Source organism: Neopelma chrysocephalum, unplaced genomic scaffold (assembly GCF_003984885.1).
Source record: "Neopelma chrysocephalum unplaced genomic scaffold, ASM398488v2 Primary Assembly neopelma1_97102, whole genome shotgun sequence".
Lineage (NCBI taxonomy): Eukaryota > Metazoa > Chordata > Aves > Passeriformes > Pipridae > Neopelma > Neopelma chrysocephalum.
In genome coordinates this window covers 2,303,287-2,328,021 of record NW_020925744.1, presented here as the reverse complement: position 1 = coordinate 2,328,021, position 24,735 = coordinate 2,303,287, and the positions used below count along the sequence as shown (strand labels likewise).

At 36.4% G+C, this 24,735-nt stretch overlaps 1 protein-coding gene across 2 annotated transcripts; it reads right to left on the bottom strand.

The window, feature by feature from the left end:
* Positions 1–432: 432 nt before the first annotated feature.
* On the bottom strand, positions 433–24,721 carry AGGF1 (angiogenic factor with G-patch and FHA domains 1). Of its 2 annotated transcripts, none has more exons than XM_027671353.1 (14): positions 24,387–24,721; positions 23,315–23,411; positions 22,677–22,873; positions 21,801–21,947; positions 19,850–20,038; positions 15,834–15,903; positions 8,731–8,842; positions 7,420–7,471; positions 5,144–5,245; positions 4,626–4,791; positions 4,301–4,383; positions 3,194–3,321; positions 2,169–2,268; positions 433–1,526 (listed from the first exon to the last, which is right to left on the bottom strand). In XM_027671353.1, the coding sequence occupies exons 1-14, from the start codon at positions 24,558–24,560 to the stop codon at positions 1,326–1,328; spliced, it is 1,818 nt and encodes a 605-aa protein (XP_027527154.1). In that variant the 5' UTR covers positions 24,561–24,721; the 3' UTR covers positions 433–1,325. The 2 variants fall into 2 exon arrangements, with proteins under 2 accessions (XP_027527154.1, XP_027527153.1); XM_027671352.1 differs by lacking the exon at positions 15,834–15,903 and adding an exon at positions 10,423–10,774 and having other exon boundaries at positions 24,387–24,717.
* Between the last annotated feature and the right edge of the window lie 14 nt (positions 24,722–24,735).

Here is a 24,735-nt window from a genome sequence, read left to right as displayed (position 1 = left end):
CAATACTTTTATATTATTGCAACAGCAATAATACTATCAGTAAATACTATCACTAAATCAGTAGAAAAGTAACTCCTTACAAATGCAAATACTGACCTAATATTAATTAATCAATACTGCTGCAGGCATTGAGTGTGGATAACTGTATTTTCGGGTTGTAAACTTGTGTGCTTTAATGATTTAAATAGCAGTTTGGACCTTTTGCTTTATACTGTTTGTGTCTAGATTAAAGATAAATGGCTGGTAACTTGTCCTGGGTTTACTCCACAGTGCTTGAGAGTTGCCTGTGTGATCCAATAGGATGGTGGGACTACCAAGTTTCCTTTATCTGAACAAGTATCGGAACTTTTGACCAAAGTGGGATTAAGTTCTACTCACGTTAGAAGAGCACTCCTGTCCAATATATGCACAAGAAACTATCAAGAAGCACACTGCTTAAATTGACACTGGTTTATTTTGTTTAGGAACATTTAATAAATACCAATCTTTTGGCTTCAGTTTGGCAATCCTTCCCCACCAAAAATCCACTGTGTTGTTTTTTTTTTTCCTGGCATAAACTCCATTGCCAGCAATGGATGTATCAGAAAAAGAAGTTAATAAATACAGACAGCAGTTCTCTAAACATACCTCATCGTTTAAAGGCATGATACAGATTTACTAAACAAATGTCAAACAAGTTCTTCACAGAAGAAAATTTTGCTACAAGCTGTCTCTGAACATTGTTTTCTTCACTAATGCTGGTAGTTTATTTCATTGAGTACAATATTTTTGAACAGTACTGTTGAATCATTTAAAAACAAGCTTTTTCCCCCTTTTCCTCAGCTTAAGGTAAGCTGAGACATGTAATTAGTACTGAACTGTATGAATTTAAGACTGGTGTACCTCTTCCTGAGCATTTCATGACAATCATGAAGAAACAGCAATATAAGACTTTGCTAGTATGGGCCTGGGGGATTTTTTTCATTTGTTTCAGCTTGCTTTTAAACCACTGTTCAAATGTTAAAAGTATCATATTTAAATTTAACAGATGTTTTGTGTAAATTTCTGTTAAGTTTAAAAATGTGATGGAAGATTCCTGCTTGTGATGAGAATCACTTTCAAGTACTTAAATTTGAATATCCCACTAAACTCCATTGCTTATTAAAAATGTGTTTTTATAAAAGCATGAAGACTACAGAAAACCAATTAACATAACAGAGTTAATCCTGAATAAATTTTTCCACAACCATATAACCAAACTCCTGCTTTAGCAAAAGCAAAAATAAAAATAAATTCTCTTCCCACTATTTACACTCAGGAATTATCTTTCTGAGGGACTAGATACTTTACTCTACAGTCCCTCTAACCCAAGATGTATTCTTAGGTGTATCCCCTTGTGATTTCGGGTCTTGGAAGTTTTCAGCAAACCTCTCTCTTGCTTTGTCCCAGTTCTTTTTATTCTTGCTCTGGATGAGTTGAACATCTTCAATTGAGACTGGTCTCCTAGTACCCAAACCTGCATGCTTCTGATGTAACTCAAGTTGGATCTGTCAAATACATTAAATGTTTTGTAACTGCAAGTTAGGTATCTAAATACTTCATATTTTTCTAATACAAATTCCACCCCCCACTCCCAAGCACTTCTCTTTCAGGTTCTAATACACCTAGATCATACATGAACAGTACCATGGAAATGATGTGTCAAACCACCACCTCTAGAACCATGATTTAGAGTGCTGATAGATGTCACCTGCCCCTAACATTACTGTGAAATACACCTGAGTGAGCAGCATATGATCCCTGTGCTACAGCAGCCCCAGAGAAAGTGAAGAACTCTACCCTAAGCTCATCTGGAATTCACATCACTTAAATGATTTCAATCTTCCTCCAGACTATTGTATTCAAGTATGACATTATTAATTCAATGGCTAGAAGCTGTCTGTCCTCCTTTGCATAGTTTCCTAACAAACACAGACATTTCTGGCATTTTCTACTGAAGGGACAACGCTATTGAAAAATTTCAAAGTACCTCATTAGTCAAGAAAAAAATTATTTGAGATTAGTCTGACTGAGATTATTCCTTCCTAACCAGGAGTTTGAAATGTTTCAAGTGAATAGTGGCATACAATTAGATATTTTTCACTGCAAATACATTATTTTTGTTTCAAGTGAAAACCAGAAAGACCTACCGGATTCTTCATTCCACTACCATCCTTTCCCAGGCCTTCCCCCTTCTTCCATCCCATCTTCTCCAACATTTTATGTCCTTTGTTGCTGTTGCTGATTTCACTTTGAAGAAAATTTAAGATAACTGATAAGCAAGAGTTCATATAAAGAGTATGCCCTGAAATACTGAACAACAGAAATGTGTGTGCATATACTGCTCTGGAAACCACAAATCAAATACTGTGCTGCTCCTACTTCCATCAAGAGCTATCCAGAAGACCCTAACGCTACCTTTTACAAGTTCCTCCAAGAGTATCTTTGGTTAACAAAGCCATTCCAAGCATCTGGTAACTATCAACTTAACTTAAAACTGCTTCTGAACTATTTGCTTGCTTTAGGAGCTAAAAGCTACATCATGAGTGGGTAGGAATGGACTGCACTAGGGAAAAGGCAGTATCTGTGCCAAGTCATCCTAATGCATTTATTTAATTGTCTCACACTTCCTTTTACTAATTTACCAGCATCTGTAAGGTTATGTTTCTTAAGAAAACCACCCCAACTACAACTACAGAAGCAAAGTAATAATTGAAGAGGAACATTATATTAAGTATCAAGATGTATGTAAATACATGCTCTATGACAGGCTGGATATTGACAGTGAAAGAAATTGCAGGTGAAAAATCTGCATGTGTACTATTACTGGGGCTGAATAGGAAAAATAAAAATTGAGCCTCTTGAAAAATAGACACTACAGAAAATGTCAGTAGTGCAGCTGGGACTTGGATTTTTTGAGTTGGTAAGGAAGTGATCTAAGCATCCTTACTGCCCAGTTGAATTCTGCATGGAAAGTGATGAGTTAAGAAAAAGACTATGTGAAATGGGATGTATGAATAGCTTACAATTTTCTAGCTCTCCTAACACATTACATACAGGTAAATTTGTAATCTAAAAAACTGTATGCTGGTAACAAATTGATACTTTATCATATTTTTTTTAAGATTCACAAGAAAAGGACATGGGGGATACCTCCCCTGCCTCTCCAACTTACATATGGACAGAAGCTGAACTGTCATCTCTCTGGAAGGCTCCTTCACTTCCAACAGTCTCTCTGCGTTTTCCTGCTCTGTCTTTGTACTTTGGATTCTTCACTGCTTTGTTGTCTTCATACTCTGTGTTCTTTATAAGCAGATTAAGTTCCATCAAGACAAAGAAAGTGGGCTTTAAATTCTTCATTTTTGATAACTGCACTTCTTCCCTCCAAAGCAAGGCAGCTTCAGCCTACTTCATTAATTGTAAACCTTATAACAAAAAAACTACAGTCCTCACTTAGTTTACAGCCATACCTTGTAAGGCATATTATTGCCATCATCACATAATGATGTAATATTGCCAATTTCAATAATTTCACAGAAGCTGTAAATCAAATAACAGGTTCTCTTCAATCTTCTCTTGGTATGAAGAATCAATCTCTTCATATCAAGCAGAAAACCAAGTGGCCCTTTACCCTGTTTCTCAGCAACTATTTTTTTTCAGAATAGATGACAGAACTAAGCATTTCTACTGATTCTCTATTAATATTATTTTGGTAGCTGAAGAATCTGAAAGAAACAATGGCATTCTGTTTTGTACAAATGTACAAATGCTAGATGTAACCCCACAGTTAAAGTTATATCTAAAACAAAAGTAACTTGAATACATATATACTATATTGCCTGTATGTTCACGTTGGCATTCTTCTACGGATTTAAAAACTTGAAAAAAATTCCTTCCACCATTTTTTTCAGTTGCTCATTATTTTTCCTTTCCAAATAAAAGACAGCACTGCAATTCAGTGAAAACTTAATCTGCAGAAATAAAAATGTCTTGCAAAATCTTAACCTCAAAAGGATTAGGAATCTTATATCCATTGGAAAGATCTTCTTCTCCTAAACTTTAAACAGAACTTTCACGCCCCCTTACAATCGTCTCTCTCAGCACAGGTTTGTAAAGAATTATTATTTAGGGTACAAAAGACAAGCTTGAGTTAAACTACCAGGCTCAAGTTTGAGTGCATTTGAAAACTTCTCTTAAAACTTAAAATAGGAATCACAAAGCATTAAAAAAATAGAAACCAGAAGATTACAAAAACTTAATGAACTTCTTACTCTAAACTCACCTGTAAACCATATTTTACCCGTATTTGTTTTAATGCTTTTCTTCTGACTAACTCTCTCTCTTCTTTGCTAAGTGCTGGGCAAACTAAAAGGAAGAACACAGGACTGAGTTTCTAATTACTAGTGTAACAATGTTTTGAAACATGACAAGTGTGAGAATTTTTGTTCTAACATTATTATAGACACACATACCAAGAAGAAAATACATCATGTACAACTATTTCCAGTTGACAAGAAAATTGTAAGAAAACTAATAACTATGTTTATATTATAAACAGCTATAATAAAGCCATAATAATAAACATCTCCTGTGATAACCTGACTAACCAGAGGATTCCTTTTTCCTGTCCAGGCGAAGATGTGCTCTGACTTGTCCTGGTTCACATCCATCACAAGTATCACTGCCAGGATGTATATGAAAAGAAAGCACAGTTTCACCAATCTTCACTTCGTCTCCATGCTCCAAGATGTAGGGATCACATATTGTTTTAGGCTACAGCAAAAAAAAGTTTTGGCAGCCATGTTAGTTACTCATGAAGGACACAAACTCTATTTCATGCATGCTGCTTACAATTCAGTAATTCAGTTTGGTCTCACAAATGCAGGCAAGTATTTAACTACAGTAGGGATTTCACTCTAGCAACTGCAAACATAGTGGATTTTTCTTAGTATAACCAAACATTATGTACTGTAAGTGGCCCTAAAACCAGAAGGGAACCAAGGCAGACATTAATGTATGAAAGAAGCCATACAATGGCATTGTTAGTGATTTGCCATAACACATTTAAAATGACAAGACTACAGTTTTCTGCAGTGTACAGTGTCTTAAAACAATAGGTACTCACCTGGAGAATCTGATTTCCATTAACAACTGTTCCATTCTGACTGCCTTGATCCACCAGAACATAATTTTGCAAATCGTGGTCAAAATATACTTCTGCATGAAACTGATAAATAGAAGCTTAGGTTAAATGTTCTTGTTAAGCAAATACTTCACAATTTAAAGGCTACTTAAAGGGAAGTTTTTGGAATATATTTTGAGACCTTTAAAATGAGTGCTTTTGGTACTCTAAGTTAATAGAGTATTCCATACCTTATGATTTCATCCAAGTGAAATGTAACTCAATGGGCCACAACAGCACGAGCTAAAGTATACTATTAATAAAGTAACCTTTTTGACCATAAACTGATTCAATACAGAAAAATTATATACTTCTAGTGTGGGAAGTATGCTTTACTTAAAGAACTGTGAGATTCAGTAATACAGCATTTTTAACTGTTAGTATAAATAACAGGCTTTTTGCTTTTAAGGTAATTTACAACACTCCCAATTAAAAAAAAAAATCTGATCTTATTCTACTGCTTTAGGTTACTTGGTCTTTCATATCTAAAATACCTCGCTAAATGCCATGCTTTTGTAGCATTCACATAATTCACCTTCACCTGCATCTTAATACCCAGGACACAATGACTAGCCATCATTTGCTGTGTCTTTTATTTCCTTTCTGATATTGAGACTAACGATCTATTTATGGCTTTGTTTGTGCTGTTGTTACAGCTCTTAATTGGTATTGTTCCCAAGCCCACACAGAACACAGAAGACACGACTCCTGGCCAAACTCACAAAGATATACACTACCTCCAAACAAGGCCACTGAACAAACCGAAGTACCAAATTCTCCAACCTACTAATGCTTCCAGTAAAAGCAGTAAGTCTAAAAAGGTGACTGTTTCAAATACAGCAAGTGAATATTCCTTTTGCAATAGTAGAATAAAAAAGTCATAAGACTCAATCTGAGAAGAAAAGTATTAATTTAAAACCAAATCTGTTCTCTTCTTTGAGCAACAGCAGTTGCTACATTTAGTTAAAAAAAAAAAATATTCTGAAGACTGGTTAGCATTTCCAACAGGAATACTTCCGCAATGATGGAGACTAACTGTTAATTCAATAGATAATTTAATTTCTACCTCTGTTCTATTGAATAGAAATAACCCAAACTTCTTCTAAAGAGGCTAAATCTGCAGGGTGTAGCATTTTCTAAAAATCTCATTTTCCACCCAAGAAAAGCAAATGCCAAAGCTGTCCACAGCTATAAACTGTGAATAGTGAGGAAAACAAACTGGTACATAACTGTTTTTTCCTGCAGATACGTCATTTATGTTTCTGCCTTTCACTCCTTATCTGAAAAGTGAAGTAACTTCTTATTTAAACTGTCAGTACCTGTGAAGTACTAAAACGGTAACATTACAGAAAAATAAAAGCCTTTTGACTTCTTTATTCACCCAGTTTCAAATACATGCCTCAAAAAGTCATTAGTAGCAGGAAATTACTCTGGAAATTATTCAGTATGAAATATGGTACATGGCTGATTAATCAGAACTATAATCTGAAATAGACATAGTAAAGCGTGTTTCATGAGACACTTGCATTTAGAGATGTTTTTAGCAAACTTTTTGTCTGGATGACATGTCTTTGTCCATACACATTTTTCTTTTATTAAGAGTGCTGCATTGAGGGTCTGCGCTAAAGCATTTAGCAAAACAGAGCACAAAATTTATCCTTAATCTTTCTAAACCAGAACAAAAAATTTCCATTCAATCTACCATTGAAAGGCATTCTGTTAATTTTTCAAACTCCCTGTACATCACATTTATACAGTTGCCTTGAAGAAAAATAAAATGACCTCTTTTGCTCTGAGCACAACGGTGAGGATTGCATTACTTTGTGACAAGATTCTTACTAGCTGACATCAGGATTTTATATACCATTAAGTACTTAACAGAGTAGTAAGTTTTCCTCAAGTTCAACAACTATGAAATTAAAGATTCAAAATACAGGGTTTTTACTGTGCATTACAATGTAGATTAGTAAAACTCCCCTTTAAAAAAAGTACTTAGCTTTTCTAGACTTTGAAAACACACTGTTGTTCAAGTTCCCATTCAGTAAAAAACTAGTTTTCTCCTTTTTCTAAATTCAAATGTGGCTAAACCCACATCTTATGCTGAAAGTTCTTTCAAAAAATTAACATGATCTTCCAAATTTAAAGCTATAAAATCTAAAGCTTCATTCATACATTTATGTCTGCTGATCTACCTTTCAGCAGACATAAACAAGAGTTACCTTACTGACTCCAACTTCAGGAATCTGAAGTGTATGTCCAACATCTTTTTCTCTGTAAAAGCAAGTTAATATATAAATCACAACAAAGTAGAAATAGGTCTATAAATGGCTTACAGAAGGTGTATTTTAGTTGAAACCTTAATACTGTGTTTCTCTTGTAAGCTATTAGGAATCTTTACAGATACAAAACATTGTGTTGCTATATACACAATATAAGAACTTGCTTCAAGTCCCTTCTTCAATTTTTATACAGTATACGAAGTAGACAATGCATAAATGATAAAACAGTACCATTAAATTCTTATTTATAAACCTGACATTGCTACCTGAACTTTTATACTCATGCAATGCCTGTAAATAAGTCTGAACTCTGCATCCTTCAGGCTCTTCAGTGCGTCTCGGCATCAGTCTTCAATGCTGAAGTTGAATTCTTGATAGCATTAGGCAGGCAATACAAGCAAAGAAAGAGTAATCTGTACAGGGTGTTTTTTGGTTTGTTTTGGGTTTTTTGTTAAAAACATTACAGTCGGATGAAGGGATTTGCGTATTACATTCTTATCCTTAAACGATGAAGAAGCAATGCAGCTAGCAAAGGACCTATATGCTAATTCCAAGTAGAACTGTCTTGTGTTGATCTTCACATAAATGTACATAGAAAACCCCAGCTCTAAGAGCAAATCAAAACGCATCTATTAGTGTTAGATAGAAGCAGCTTTTCAGGGGTGAAGTTTTCAGTAAGCTTGGATGAAAACATTAAGTCATCATTAGATTCATCCTCTACAATGAATGAATCAGATTTAGAACTGTAAGAATGCGTACAGTGCAGTACAACCCCCAACTTATTATCTAAAACCAATGAACAAACCCTACTGAAATGTGAATGTGTGAGGAAGTCTGGGATATGCTTCCTTGTGATCCTGAATTTCTGAAGGGTGTTCTTCCCTTTCTGAAAAAGTTACTTTAGTTGCCAAGAACAAAGTTTACTTACTTCCTAAAAAACAACTTTTCAAAGAAGGACTTGCAGCTATGCTGCCATTAGGGCTCAGACACAAGATCAAGTTATCACTAACAAATTTTGAGAGCTGCTGAGCTGCATTAACTGTGTATGCTGTTACATTATCACAGCAACATGCTATTACATAACCTGACTTGAACTTCTTATCGTGGACTAACCTAACTCACAGTACCTCACAACTGCTGCAGGCTAGGAAGACAAGCATGAAGAGCAGGGACAAGCAATCCAAAGTGCTTTCCACAGCTTTCAAAGCAAGGTAGTTTTAGATATATATAAAATATTTCATTTGGTTTTACCTTCCAATTGTAGCAGGTTTCACAGCTGTGATAATATAAAGTGATCCAGTCTGTAGAACTGGTGATCTTATTACAATTACTCTGATACAAGGAGGCCATATCTTTTCTTCATCTATAATTATATAGAAAAAACCACCACCATTATTACCAACAAATTACAGTTTTACCCCCACAGTCCACAGTTTTCAAAAAACTGATATACATTCAGCCATTACTTGGCTGAATAATATGCAACTTTCATAAAAAGAAATGCACAACTGCATATGAGAGAAAACTTTGATGACATTACTGTTTCAAAGGCTTTCTGACTGCACACCAAAGTGTTACAAACGTTTTCCTAATTCTGCTTATTTACATGTGCACTACTCTTTATAGCAATAAAATATAAATACATTCACAGAATTTACTAGTATATTATAAATGTATGGATCATTAATCGTAATATATTAGGATAAAATTTACTTTGAGAAAAGGCAACACCTTTTTGTTCACATCACAGACCTAGTACATACAGAACTTTATATTTGACAATTTCTTTGTCAAATGTTTTTAGCTGTTATTAGCACTATGCATCAACATGGATAAGAAAAAATAATAGAGCCTACAGATGCATATGTTTTTTTATCTCATTATATTTTATTATCTCATTATATTTTATTATATTCTAACAGATGTATGAATTCTGTACTTGGCTGTACATTTGCAGAAACATCTCCAATAATCTTAGCTAGGAATAGACATAAGATGAGAAGACACTACCTTAAAAGGTACTAGGGGAAAAGAAACTGTCTCCAGTTTTTATTACTCCATCATTACTGCAGAATTGAATAGTAAAAGAAGGAAATTTAATCTGAAAGTCTGATGATAGCAAGGACATTTTGATTGGCATTAATCACTTAGGATCTGAGTAGTTAAGTAAAGTAATGAAAACGTAAGAAACAAACTATTTAACTGTGAGCAAGGCACAGGCTACAGTACAGTCTTCATTCAGGTTGTATTTCTTTCTGGGATTTGCAATATCCTTTGCATACTGGTTGCATTAAGCTTTTCACAAGTTACCTTTATTTTTTTTATTGGCAAGAGACCATTCACTTCTTGAGGAGTTCTTAAGGACCTTAAGGACCTAGGAGAACATTTTCTTTGGTATAAAACAGTATACAGGTTCCCTCTCTATACCCATTTCTTACAAATTGTCACTGGAATACACACAAAGCAGCATTTCAATCAGTACTGACTATGCCACATTCCTTTTCATGACTGTGGACTCATCTTGAATTGAATTATACATGATGGTTTATGAACAGTATCAGAAATACTATATTTTAATTTGGGAGAGTTAATACACTGAATTATTGTGAGTTCTGTTCTACAAGTTCTATTTTAGCAACAGACTTTCTTTTCTCCCTTCACTGTCTTAGTCTAACCAAAATTTATTCAATCACTGAGGTTTCTACAGAAACACAGCATGTTATACTGGGAAACAGCTTTTTATAAAAACACTACTACTTAAAACTGACTACTGTGCAAGTGAAGAAAAGAAAGGAAATCGTGGTAACATACAGCACTTTTTAATTGAAATTAACTCAAGTCACAGGCTTTAATATATTTTTTAAAATTATCCAAACTGTCATTTGTTCTTAACAGGCTCCTGGAAAAACACAGTAATACCACATATAATCCACAATAATTCACCTTCATTTTCTGAGTCTTCTGAATCATCAGTTTCTTCACTCGTTAATTCCTCCTCACTGTAGGTTTCACACTCAGAATCTGTAATTTCACCTTCTTCTGGCTCACTCTCTGTGTCTGCTGTTCTACTGTCATCTGTACATGCTGCAGTGTCCGGTGCACTTTTGCATGAATGTGAATTTATACTGTCTGTAGAAACCGATTCTTTGGCTGTTAGACTGTTTCGTGGTTTTGTGTCCATTTTAGTCTTCTTTCTTATATTTGGAGATTCATCTTCTTCAGCAGAACTTACTTGCTCAGTAGTGGAAAAGCAATTCAGACTGTTAGATGATTTCTGCTCTTCTGTGTCCAAATCCTGGAGGGGAGTTTACATAATGTTACAGTATTTACAGATTGAGTTTTTCTAAAGAATGCTATCATCCTGGAAGTAAATTCTTCACTAGGAAGAATTATTTTTACAACTATCAAGAATTGGTCAAATTTCCAGAAACTTTTGCACAGGCAGTCAACAGAACATTTGAGTAAAACCATTTTCACATTCTAAAAAACATGACTGAGACCATCGTCTATTTGGGAAAGTGTGACTGCCCTTCTCTTCTAAACTTCACTTATTCCTTCCTTTTTTCTCACACAAAACTTAAGAAACTTGTACTCACTTCCAAACTTGTGCAACACCATCTTGAATATTTTCATATTTTGCTTTTATGACACTCACTTCTGTCCCTCTCTTACTCAATTCTTGCAACTTGCTTAGAAGTTCTTTAGTTTATCTTCATTGTATCTTCCTCCTGTTTTTGTCTTCTCATTTTTTTTCTACTGTGGTCCAGAATATCTGGAATGCCCACTTATGCTTGCCTAATGACCTGTTCTTTCTCCTTTCAAAACTGCATCTTTAACAAAACCTTTAATCAAGACAGGAGATAGAGACTATAAGCTTAATTAATGCTATGTGAAACAGTTCTACTGAAAATCCATTTTCTACTGCAAAAAAAGTCTCAATTTCTTTACTGAATATCAGATAGATTGGATCATTGCAGGTTCTTCCACTGCCACTTATTTCATCAGCAGAAAGAAAGTAGCCTGATAACTATCTCAAAAAAAAGAAAAAAAAAAGAAAAAAAAAAAAGAAAAAATGGAAAAAAAGAAAAAGGAAAAAAAGAACACAAGTGGCTTTAAAAGCTAAATAAAATCTCAGATTTTAAGTTATGTGACATTTTGAGTTCAGAATGAATACATTCAACTACCCTGAATTGTATCACATATTGCAACACAGCAGTTAAAAAAATACATCCTTCATCTTTTCGTGTGTTTCCATGAAAGAACATTTCTCATTTCAAGATACATGAAATAATGTGAATGCTAACATCATGGAAATTAAAGCACTTTCACTTTCAGAACTGTAAAAACACATCAGTGGCACAGATGTAAAACAAACACAAGAATTCACTTCAACTGTTGGATAGGACAGTGTACTTTTGAAACATGTTTAGTAGGACAGCAGATTCTCAGGAAAAATCAGCAATTTGAAAAATATTTCATGCTTTAACTGAGCATGAAACTGAGCAAGAGACTTTGTTTAGGGTCTCTCCATACTGCAGTGGCCCTTTTCCCTGAATTCTCTAAGTCTTGGAATAGGAAGGAATAGGATTACAATGCCACTGTGTAACACTGTTTATTTTAAACAAAAGATGTAGTAATCCTGCCAAAAGTAAGACTACACAGTTCATTCACGTCAAACACATGAATTCCATTAGAAATATTTTTGGAAAATTTGATTTTTCGTTTGATGAATTATATTTTTCAGTATATTAATATTTGTCTATATTTATGTTTGGTATGGATATTGGATTGATACCAAACATACCGAGGTGTTCTGCAATCCTAAATGTAAACTAACAAAGTAGCTTAGAGTATTCTAATCTAATCTGAAAACAGAGAAACTAAATGGTTCACTCAAATCACAACCGAGGCAAAACAACAGATGACTGTGATGCACTAATGTCCAAGAACAATGCTCCAACCACTCAGCTCCTTCTCCACAGTGAATCCAGTGATACTCATTTTTGGCATCACTTCAGATATTTTAAATTATAAAGTAAAAAGGTGCAGTTTCAAAGCCTGGCTACTAAAGAGAAGACTCTCAGTTCTGTGTTGAAAACAGTAATTTTTAAAAACACTCTGATAAACAGACCACAGATTCCATATGTACATTCATTCTATGATTTTGCCAATATGACCATTAAGCCTATTCTCAGCAGTTTCTGTATTTTTCCACAATTGCTATGTTCAACTGTTAAGAAAGCAAATAAATTAAATAGTTCTGTTAAGTAGTGATAAAAACGCAATCTTCACATTTAGAAATCCTTGTACAAAATTGAGGATTTTAAAATTGGATTTTGAGTCGAATATGGATTTTGAGCACTTCACAATTTCATAGATGTGCATTAAAATACACATTTTGATGAAGTTTATAAACTGATACTGAATGTATCTTAAAGCATTTGAGAGGGTCTTTACTTGTGGTAAGAAATCCTTTTCCATTATGTATGACTATGTACTGGTTTTGGCTGGAGACCTAATTTTCTTCACAGTGGCTACTGTAGGGCTGTGTTTTGGATTTGTGCTGGAAACAGCACTGATAATATAGATATGTTTTTGTTATTGCTCCACCCTGCCAGAATGCAGGCTAGGAGTGCACAAGGAGCTGGGAGGCCACACAGCTGGGACAGCCTACCCCAGCTATCCACAGGGATATTCCATGCCATTTGGCATCATGCTCAGCAATAAAAGCTGGGAGAAGGAGAAGGAAGTGGGAGGATGTTGAGAATTAAAGCCTTTGTTCTCTCCAGTAATCATTATCAGTGCAGGAGCCCAGCTTTCATGGTGTAATAAGTATATAATAGTAAAATTTACTCGTCAAAATATATATTGTATTCTTTTGTATATCATAGCTCTTGCTTGATTAGAACTGGGGAATTGTAAGCTGCGGAATAGTTAACTGCTGTATTATTATAAGTTGACTGTCCTGCAACTGGCAGTTCCCAAGTTGGCAAAGATAGTATTCTGCTTTATTGAGCACGTATACGATATCCTGCTTTGCTAAAAATATTGTGTGAGTATACTCCTTAGAAAAAGAAGAAAACAAGGATCAGAGGGTCAAGGATGGAGACGATAAAGAAGGGCCAAGGAGAACATCTGGACCATCTGGACATCTTCCCATAGTCAGCTCCAAGGACATTGGACTAATTAAAGCTATTGATGGAAAGTACTGATGGAAAGTCCCTGGCATTCGAAATGGGCCTGCAACAGAACCAACCAGAACGAGGCCCGCGAATTCAGGTCCAATCAAGAGCTAACAAGTGACTATGGGAGGGGGGGGCTGGAAAGACATAAAAAGTTGCTGTTTGCTTCATTGGGTGTGGGGCCGGTGAGGAGCAGGGGTCTCCTCACGCCACCCAGCGCGCTGGTTTGCTTATCTGCACTTTATAAATCCTACAATAAATATTGCTGCTAAATTTTGATTTGGTTTATTTACCTATAACAATGGGATGGCTAAACACCTGCCTGCTCAAGAGAACCAGTGAATTAATTTCTTATTTTCCTTTGCTTGTGTGCACAGCTTCTGCTGTATCTCAACCCATAAGTTTTCTTACTTCTACCTTTCCAATTCTCTCTGCAATCCTGCTGGTGGTGGAGTGAGCGAGCAGCTGCCTGGGGTCAAACCACGACAGAGTACTAGTACTAACATTGAACACATGTAGCATATATTAAAGTGTGACTATGCAAACAGCACCTAATACCTTGCCTCCATATAGTCACTGCTTCAAAACCAGGAACTGGCAGTAAACACTGAACAACCCAATACATTCTAGCAATGCACTTCATTTCTCGATTACTTTAACTCTTCATCCCAAACTTATAAGACACAAAGGATGCAAGTACATGCTCATTATAACCACATTTGTTACACCATGATATTAGGCACATATGTTCCTTTGCATGTTGCTTTGCCAAATATATCTAAACAGTAGACTGACACCAATAGTCACATGTTGGACATAGACTGATTCTACATGATCCAGGTTTGAAAAACTTTCTATCTACTGGGTATATGATCTCTGCGATTTTTCTCACTAAGCTTGAGTAAAGTTGAGGGATGCAATCAATCTGATTGATAATAAACTATTTTTTAACTACATACTTAAGTCAATTCATATTTCTGCATCCCTGGCAATGTCACCCAAGGGTATGAGTGAAATCAGGATTTTTATGTATCCCATGAGGAGCAATCTTACAAAAACAACAAATCATGCTTGTGGAAGTCGAATTGATGGTTTTGCTTTATAAAGAATAGGCCACAAACTACTGATTACAATGACCTTTTGAAACGCAGACTATCCTACTTAGAATATAATGTCAGTGTTATTAAAGTGTTTTTAATGAAAAATTCAAAATATTTTAAGCATTTAACTATACTTTTTGCTTTACTGTGACAGAGCAAGACATTTTGTCTCTTAAAACTTCAGTTTTTCTGTATTAAGCCTGATCAACATCCACATTCATGCAATTCTTGAGCATGTCTACAAATTAGAACTTATTACTGTGAACATAATTAGCTCAATTCTAAGAACTGCACTGTTTAAACTATTTTTTTTCTAAATTTGTTTTATACAAAACATAGAAATATGTACAAATACAATTTTTCACAAACGTATTCTGTTGTTTTTTGGTTTGCTATAAGTTCAGTAGCTGACTGAACAGAATCATGGGTACTCAACACTCATCTACAGGGATGAATAGTAGATGTTTAGCATTGACTCTCTCAATTTGAAATATTAATCTGACATTCAGTATTTCACTAAAAAAATATTCTCAAACAGTTAAAAATAACTCTTTCACTCAGATGATTAAGCTTTCACTTGCTAACACCATTTCACTAGTACTTCAGTTACTTTCTTCCACCCTACACAATACTCGATTTTCCAATGCAAAAAATCTAACTAAATGCCAGAAAAAAACCTGTAAAGCTCTTCCTACATCATATAGAAGCCATGTTATACACTGGTGGACTGCTCTGAAATACAGGAAACAGAAATCTGCCTTACCTAAAGAACACGTAGTTTGTTTAGTCCAGATGCTTTATGTTATACAGTGATGCTAAATACTTCTCAAACATTCTAGAATGCCATCAAAGTTTTCTTCAGATGTTTATCTTACACAGAATTTCAAATTTATTTGAAAGTTAGTTTGCAGGCGAATGGATTTCGATCAAATAGCTTCAAAAAACTTATTAATTCCTTCAGAAAAAAAGGTATCTAACCATCAATTTCTAGTTATTATTTTTTCCTTTAATAAAAATATCAAGGTTAAAGGTAAACATCCATGGACTAAAGTGTTTGTTGTCTCAACTCTACCTTTACCAGAAGCTGCCAATCCAAAAGAAGAAATCTTCAGATTAGCCGTGGTTTCTGTCAACTGACGTACCTAAAGATGGGATGAATATCAGCAAAAAGTAAACTACATGTGATAAAAAAAAAGTAAAAACCACTGCTCCAAGAGTTCTATGGGAAATACTACTAAAAAAGCTTTGCTTCTCCTACAGAAGCAGCTAGGATGCATCTACAATGGAACTTTTCCAAATTTACTTATTCAAAGGTTTTCTTCATAAAGAAGAAAATACAGTGTTCCTTGCCCCAGATTTTTTTTGGCCTACCCCTACAAAAACAGAACTGAACTATATGGCTGAAAGTTTCAAAGTATTCCACCAATCCTTTTATGTGAGCTGCACAGAGGCTATGTAATAATTCATCCTCGCAGAAAAAAATCCCTGATTGTCTACTAAAAGCAAGCAAGCAGACAGCATACTTTGTTTCACAAGTCAGAAGAAAACTATTTGCAATATAGAAGCTTGGTGACTGAGAAGAAAGGATCTCTTTAAAGAAAGTTCTTGTATAGATTAGGAACTTTCCCCAGGTGACAGTAAGCACATGAATTCCCCTCCACTTTTTTTTTGGCTTTTTTTTTTTTTTTTTTAATTAGAGGTACATTCATTTTAGCAGATGCCTATGAGTATTTGCTTGTTTGGTAATTCAGCCTGTTAAAAATACAATAGCATTTTAACAGATTAATTTTATCCTTTACATTCGCAGAATTATATTGGTTTTTCTTCAAGAATGCTGCAATATTTGTGGACAATTCACCTGCCATTTCTGTAGTGTTAAGCATCCCAATTTACTACTTATAAATAGATACTATATGCAAGATAGTTGAGAACATCAAAGTCTTCACAATAGCCAGAAAATAAACCACAACTAAAAACCCCTGCTGTGACCAGAAACAGAAAGTTAACAGACTGTAACTGGAACAATCTTTTTTAAATTAAAAAGGTATTAACTCTGGTATAAATTAAGTCATTCAAAAAATCAGATGCAATTTGATTGCAATCAGTACCATCTACATACAAATATATGCTGTGATGATCTACATACAGAGCTGTTAAGTTTCCTTATTTCTTGTATTTTGGCAATATCATAAATATAAATATCTATCAATATGGGTTAACATTTAATCCTTTAACTGAAAAAGGAAGAAAAGTGTTTCATGTACTTGAGAGTGTGTAACTACTGCTTGCTGTCTTCCCCTGCTTCACATTCATATTCTTATAAACCACCTTATCTTCATCCAAGAATAATAAAGTTCAGTGGGTATATGACACATTCCCAGAATTACACCCTGGTACTGCTTTTTTAACACTACCAGTGGTCCACAGACCAGGCACTAAACCAAACCTTTCTCCTACCTGTACCAGCTGTAGAAAAAGAAAGTTGAGTAAAACCTACTTTGGTCAAGAAATGCGGCAATGTTTGGAGGCCTTTTTCACACTAGCAGCACAATTTAATAACTGACTGGGAAAAGCAATAATGAAGTACTAGTCTTGAACTGTCACAATGTTAATAATTTAAATGGTATTCAGGGAAAGAAAAGGGAGGACTTTGGATACAAGTGTGGAGAAATGCATTTCAATAGACAACGTTTCAACTATGAAGTGCTACTTAAAAACCAGACATTTTTAGTTTTGTTCTAGCATGAACTAATTACTGCCTTGGTCTACATCAGACTAAACAGAACAACTATACTGCAAAAAAAATATCATGCATCTACGAACGTGACTGTGCAGCTCATAAACTATTTTTTTCAGTTTTATAGCAGAAAAATATAATCTTTTATTCTGGTAAATCTTAATCTTTTATACTAATGTAACATAATTTTTTTTTAAATAATCAAGGAATTCCTTATGTGATTAATAACCACACTACAAAAATAAAGTATTTTAACTCAGCTATGTAAAATATGACTGTAAGGTACTTTGGTTTTTCTAAATCTAAGAGTGGATTTACAAATAAGTGCACTGACAAAAGGCATTCTTTTATTTTTGAAGTCTGAAATGGAAAATATTTAATGTTTCACTTTGTATTCTCCGTTTTTTGAAACATTAAAAAAGGCCTTGTTTTCTTCTATGACATTAACATTCACTTCCTGTTCATAGATGCAAAGATCTGTGCACTACAGAACACTTTAAATGTTTTTCCTATTATCTTGTTTGTCAAACAAATTAGTTCAAAAATAAAGTACTCAGTTCATCATCAATAAAACACAAGCAAAAATGGATGTTTACCTTCTACCTTGTGACTGTGAAACTCTCACACAAAAGATTTGTTAACACCACCATCTAAATAAAAATGTTATTGATATAAAATAAGCTAAAGACAAATCAGAGGACAGAAGTAGATTGCGATGGGATCCCAAAAAGTAGTCAACATTACTTGCTAGGTCAGAGCTATAGATGCCTCAGAACTTTTATAAAGACACTTGTCTTTATAAATTTAAGAGACCTATTAATTAGTTTATCATGAAGACTTATTCCTACAAGCGTTTCATGATCCCTTCCTGACATATGATGAATAAAGTTCCGTATTAACAATGCATCTGGAGTGTGGCAGAATATTTGCACACAGCATGCCCAGAACCTGGTTGTAAATGGTGTAAATGTAGATGGTGTAAAACTGCACTTCCACTGCATTAGCTCCCTTCTCTTAATTCTAAAGGACGCTTATACTTAGTGTTGCTCAAGTGTCCAGCTCAAGCTTTCAGAATGGAATGGTTCATGTGAGTTCTCTCAAGGAGTAGAAATTTCTGCATTAGCCACAATCTGTTTATAAAAGCTGTAATCCATCAACAACCACTATCCATTTAACATAACTGCACTTGTTCTTAATGTAAGTAGTTTCCATTTTCAAATATTTCAGAAGACCTCAATCCTGATTACAATTTTTTAACTGTGCACAGATGCTGCATAACTATTATGTAAGAGTACCTGTACCATAATGTAATTAGTTCAGATTTCAACCAATATGCTTGTCTAAGGCCTACATAATGAAACTACGCAATGATTTAAGCAATAGCTTTAAAAAACATAAACCAAGGAGCACTGCAAACTAGAGAAATCAATACATTCCATTATATCTTAAATAATAAAACAAATTTGCAGAATAGGACTCAACATGAGTAAGAGTGTTCATGAAGGAAATACTTCTTGAGGTTTAATAACTGTGTTATAATAGAACTTCCTGATGTCTAGGAGTGAGTAAAGTTTTTCAAGGCAGTCACTAAGTACATACAATATGGTATACCTTCTTAGCACTCAGAAAAACAACAGAAGGGAAGTCAAGCTTTTTATAACTTAAAATACAAATTAATTGCAATGGGCATTTATTAAGCTTATCCACACCCTAAGGATAATGAAAATGTATTGACCAAGCAAAGTATCAATAGCAAAGCATAGTATGTAACAAATTAGAACTTTCCTCAATCCCAAATGATTGTAGAGATACAGTAATATGCCAGTGGAACGAACTTTGGAATACAGCCACAGAAAAAGGTTTGTTTATGTCAGTGTATTTTCAAAATTTACATTTTTTGATTCATCATGTGAACCTGAAAAAAAACACAACCAAACAAAAACAACAAACCACAAGCCAAGACCCCAAAACCAAGACACTGAGGTTAACACTGAATTTTTGATGTAAATCCAGCCCAACCAGCACCTTGAACTCATTTTAGTGTGCTTGCTTATCAGAAAACTTCACTGACACTCGATATTAGACTTCTTTACAGTTGCATTGCAATAAAAGAGTCTTGAAAAACTGAGAGGATCCAAGTTATAAGTTTCATCCTTAATCGCTCAAGGAGAAAGTTATTTGAACACTAACTACATGTTAGCAACCTGCTATATGTAGTTTAAAGATGTTTAAACAATTTGAAAATACACACACACCTTCTGCACAAAACCAAGCCTCTCAACCTATAAATTACGTAATGGAAAAAAAACCCAATGAGTTTTGCATTTTCTGTCTGTCAGTTCTGAAGTTACCTTATATTCATCTGCAGTAATCCTCTCTGGTTCTTTTCTCTTCTTTTTCCCTTTTTTATCCTTGGTGTGCTTAGTACCAGAGGCCTGGTAAGACTGCAGATCCACTCGTGAATGAAACTGGTATCGTCCACTTTCCACATCACAATAGTAATAAATTCCAGTTGTTGGGTCATAATACAGTTGATTTTCCTTTATAAGAAATGAAGAACAGTGTAATCATCACTTCAATAAATACACTGTTCAAAGAAACCCCTTGTTAATAATGAACCACATTTGCAGTTTAATAAAATGTACTCAAATGTACTAAAGAACTGTAGCAGCTTGATCCTGGATGGCTACCAGGTGCCCCTCCAACCACTCAGTCAATCTCCCTTCTCAACAACACTGGGAAAGAAAATAAGATGAAAAGCTCATAGGTCAAGACAGAGATCACTATCATGGGCAAGCCGGATTCAACTTGGTGAAAACAGGTTATTTACTGCCAGTTAAAACAGAGCTGGAAGATGAGGAACAAAGAAAAAACATCTCTCCCTGTCTCTTTTTACACTACCTCTACTAAGCCCTTTCATTCCCAGGTCCTGTACCACATGCCTTGTGCGGGGAAATGAGGAGTAGGGGGCTGAGATCAGTTCCAAAAAGTCCCTCTCTGCTGCTACTTCCTGCTTCAAGTATGGGTCCTCCACAGGCCACAGCTCCTGCCAGGGAAACCTGCTCTGGGCTCTGGCATGGGCTCTCCACAGGCCACAGTCCCTTAAGGAGCTACTTCTGTGTGGGGTTCTCCATGGACTGCAGTAAATATCTGCTCCAGTGTGGTCATCTTCTATGGAGGAAGAGAACCTCCTCCCGAACCTTATTCTTTGACCTTGGTGTTTGCAGGATTGTTTTTCACACTCAACCTCCCCATACACACCCCACTGTGTTTTGCCCTTTCTTACACGTGCTTTCAGAGAGGCACCACCAGGTCCTCTAGGGGCTCAGCTGTGCCCTGCAGTGCAACCAGCTGTGTCCACACAGTCCTTGGCCTCTTCTCACACAGGCTGCCTCTGCAGTCCCAGGCCTCACTATCAAAACCTTGCCAGTAAACCCAATACAAGAACATTTCCTGTAATTCAGAACAGTTACTGAACAAGAATTGCCTTGTGTAATTGTACCATAAACTGTAATCTATAGTCCAAACGCTTATGTATCTAACTAAATCCACAAACTATTTCAAAAGCAATGGTATCATTTAAAACCTTAAAAATTAAATCCAGAAGCGTTCTTGAAAACAAGCAGTTGTGTATCACATGCATTTTTTAAAACTTAGTTGAATGCAATGCTGCAGACAAATCCTCTGTTTTAAGCACAGCAGCTCCCTGTAATTTCTGTCAGTATATGTATCTATCTAGATGTGTATACATATACACACACCTTATAGGACAGAAAGAAAACATCCTCAAAAGCTTTTATGAAAAACATATAGCAGAAAGTAACCATTAAGAAATTCTGATCCATCATCTATCTCCTTTTTTTAAAGAAATATTTTCATTCCTATAACATTAAACTAGTTGGTAACACTGTACAAGTAAAAGTACAAGCATTTGGTGTATCTTCTCTCAGCACTCTTTTCACTGTGGAGGAGCCACTTAGTTTAGCAACCTGTCTTTTTCTAAACAAGTCATCTTTTAACTGAAGCTTTTAAGTTTGAGAGAGTTACAGGTCAGCTTTATAGTAAAAAATTTCTACAATGCTAAGTAACTTACAGATCTAAGGAGATCTTAGCCTGCTATCTTTAATTTGACTGAAATAATTAAAAAATGAATTAACAAACAGCCAATACTATTAATCTTCAATAACCTGTTTTTCAAAACATAAAATTACCTTGGATCTTAGTTTTTTGCTCACATCAACTTTTACTAATAAAACTTTTGCAATAGAAAAAAATGCCAAGGATTTTGGAAATGATCCTTACCGAATTATAATAGAATCCAGTGCTGTGGTCATAATACAATCCTGTATTTTCATCATAAATAAATCCAGTTTGTGAAACAGCTGCCTCTGCAGCAGCTCTCAAGCTCTCTGCCAAAGAACCCTCTGGTACTGAAGTATCTTCTGCCTCCTGATACCAGAAAATAAGAAATTAAATTTTCTTCTAGAAAGAAACTGCTCTCTGAACTTGGACTGTTTCAGAAGGCAAAAATTTGGCTGCGGTTTACTGATAAGCTCCTACTGATTTCAATAGGACCGAGACTTTTTCCTGTGTCTTTCATTTTCCCCCATCTTTATTCAGAGTGGTTCACATCAAAAATACACATAGTGAGTATCTTTCAGTGCATTCCTGAAACAGATTTCTGCTCTCTGTCCCACTTCTGTCGCTAGATGCTAAGGCACAAACTCAGCTGAGTGACCTAAGAGAAGGCTGTATAGCAGGGAAGAAAACCAACCCATAGCAAAATAAATAAATAAACACTACCAACAACTTTCTTCTCCTTAAATGTTGCCTCCTTATGTCAATGGAAGAAAAAATAAAAAGTACTATTTAAGAAAGTCAGCATGGCCATATTGAACACACTCTGCTTCCAGGTCCTGCTTCCAGGCTATGTGGGATATATGTGCCTTTTTAAAAAAATAAACCAAATACCAACCCCCAACTCTAGGAATATGCTACATTTGGAACACACTACAAAAATAACTAGTTTTGAAGTACGTTTGTCAGCTAACACCAGCACCAGACTATCATGAAAAATTGTTTCATATAAAGACATCAGGACCAAAAGCACATCTTTTAGATGGAATATTAACAGAGTACTGACTTCAAAACTGGTAAAACCCCAGACAGCTCAAAAACCTGTAAATTGTGGATGAAATTTGCCTCTTCTCCATCTTCAGCAACTTTGGTGCTATCCACTCTTAGAGGACCTGTCTCCGATTCCTCTGTGGCATTATCCTCATTGCCTTCAGTCCCAGGATTGTGCTGCACTGGTAGTTCAGATGCACAATCTTGAGTATCGGTGTGATTGTAATAGTTTTCATAGTAGTAATAATCTGGGGGGAAGGGAGAAAAAAAGTTGAAATTGCATAAACTAGCAAAGCAATATTTTACTAATGCAGTTTAAGGATGCTAAACCTTAAACTGGAGATTCACACAAGTAAGTAATCTAATGAAAATTAAATATTAGGTAGTGCCTCTGCTTTGAATTTATTCTACTCCTAGTGAACAAATTATGTCTTACTTTAATGTACTTTAAAAATTGGTAAAACACCTATGTTTGTAACATATAAGTTTACTACATAACAGATTATTACGGCATGAATTCTGCTAGTCCATGCTACATTTTATCCTGAACGAAGGGCTTGAAAAAACAGAACTGGTCTGAAAGATAATGCCAGGTTACTGAGTGTAATTCAGCAGAAGATACAGACTTGAAATGTATTAAGATGCTGTTCCAGATCCCTGTTTAAATAGTCACCAGCCAGCCTCTCTACCTGCTTGTGACCACACAGCATAGTCCTCTGTCTGTACTTCTACGCTAGATGTATCTTTCTCCTTCCTATTATGGATTTCCTCAGTGAGTTCTTCTACCTGAAAGAAAAACAGTATATTACAGAACCCAATACTGCATTTTAGGCACCAGAAAAGAGCGTCAGCCTATTTTGCATTCCATAATTCAAGCAAAACATAACGGCATCAGAGGCATTTCAACTGATTTTGTTTGGCAGGAGACAATTTTGTACTTGAATAGTTGGCATAATGGAAAACTTAAGTTTCTGCTCACAAAGCGAGCAGAGAAACTTAACCGAAGTTACTCCTATGATACCCACCCTGTAAAGTCAGATTTCAAGCAATAGCCACTGTTCTGTGTTGATGTACTGTGGTATTTACAAATCCCAGACTTGCAGAATATTCTGAACTGGAAGGGACCCACAAGGATCAGAGTCCAACTCCTGACCCTGTACAGAATCACACCATGTGCCTGAGACCATTATCCAAATGCTTCTTGAACTCTGTCAGGCTTGGTGCTGTGACCACTTCCTTGCGGAGCCTGTTCCAGTGCCCAACCACCGTCTGGGTGAAAAACCTTTTCCTGATATCCAATCTAAACCTCCCCTGACACAACTTCAGGCCATTCCCTCAGGTCCTGTCACTGGTCACACACAGAGAAGAGATCAGTGCCTGCCCATCCTCTTTGGAGGGAAGCTGTAGGCTGTGATATGAGTCTCTCCCAAACGTGCCTATTTTGCCATAAGAATCCGTTGGGTAGTTTTCCCACTCTACCTCACACCTTCTTTAATAAACATGTTTCCTTCTGCTAAATGTAGTTTTTCCTTCTGACTGCGAAGTCAACTCTGTGGCAGAGAAGGCATCACCGTTCTCCCCACCACCACCGCCGCCGCTGACTCGGGACCCCACCGTGGCATTGGTCTCCCACAAGCCAGGAGAGGCCGGCGGGCTCCGGGAAGCGCGGGACCGGGCGGAGAGGGCAGGCGGAGAGGAGGCCGAGGGATCGCAGAGGACGACAGGGCCGGGGGCTGCGGCTTCGGGGCGTGGGGGCCCTACCTGTCTCTGCAAGGCCTCGCCGTCCTCCCGCGCCCGGCGGTACAGGCGCTGGGTGCGGCGCAGCCGCCGCCGCGCCCGCTCCAGCTGTACCCGGCACTCGCCCAGCTCCGCCTGCAGCGCCGCCGCCCGCTTGCCCGAGTCCGCCTGGCTCTCGCCGGCCGGCGGGGAAGCCATGACCGCCCGCCTGCCCGCCCGCCGCTCAGCTCCCGCCACTCAGCGCTCGCCCGCCGCCCGTCCAGCGGCGCTGTGGCAGTGGCTGAATTGGCCCGTCCCGCCGGCTCCGGCCATGGCCCCTCGGGCGCGGGGCGGAAGCAGCGGAGGGCGTGCGCCGCACGCGCACCGAACGCTG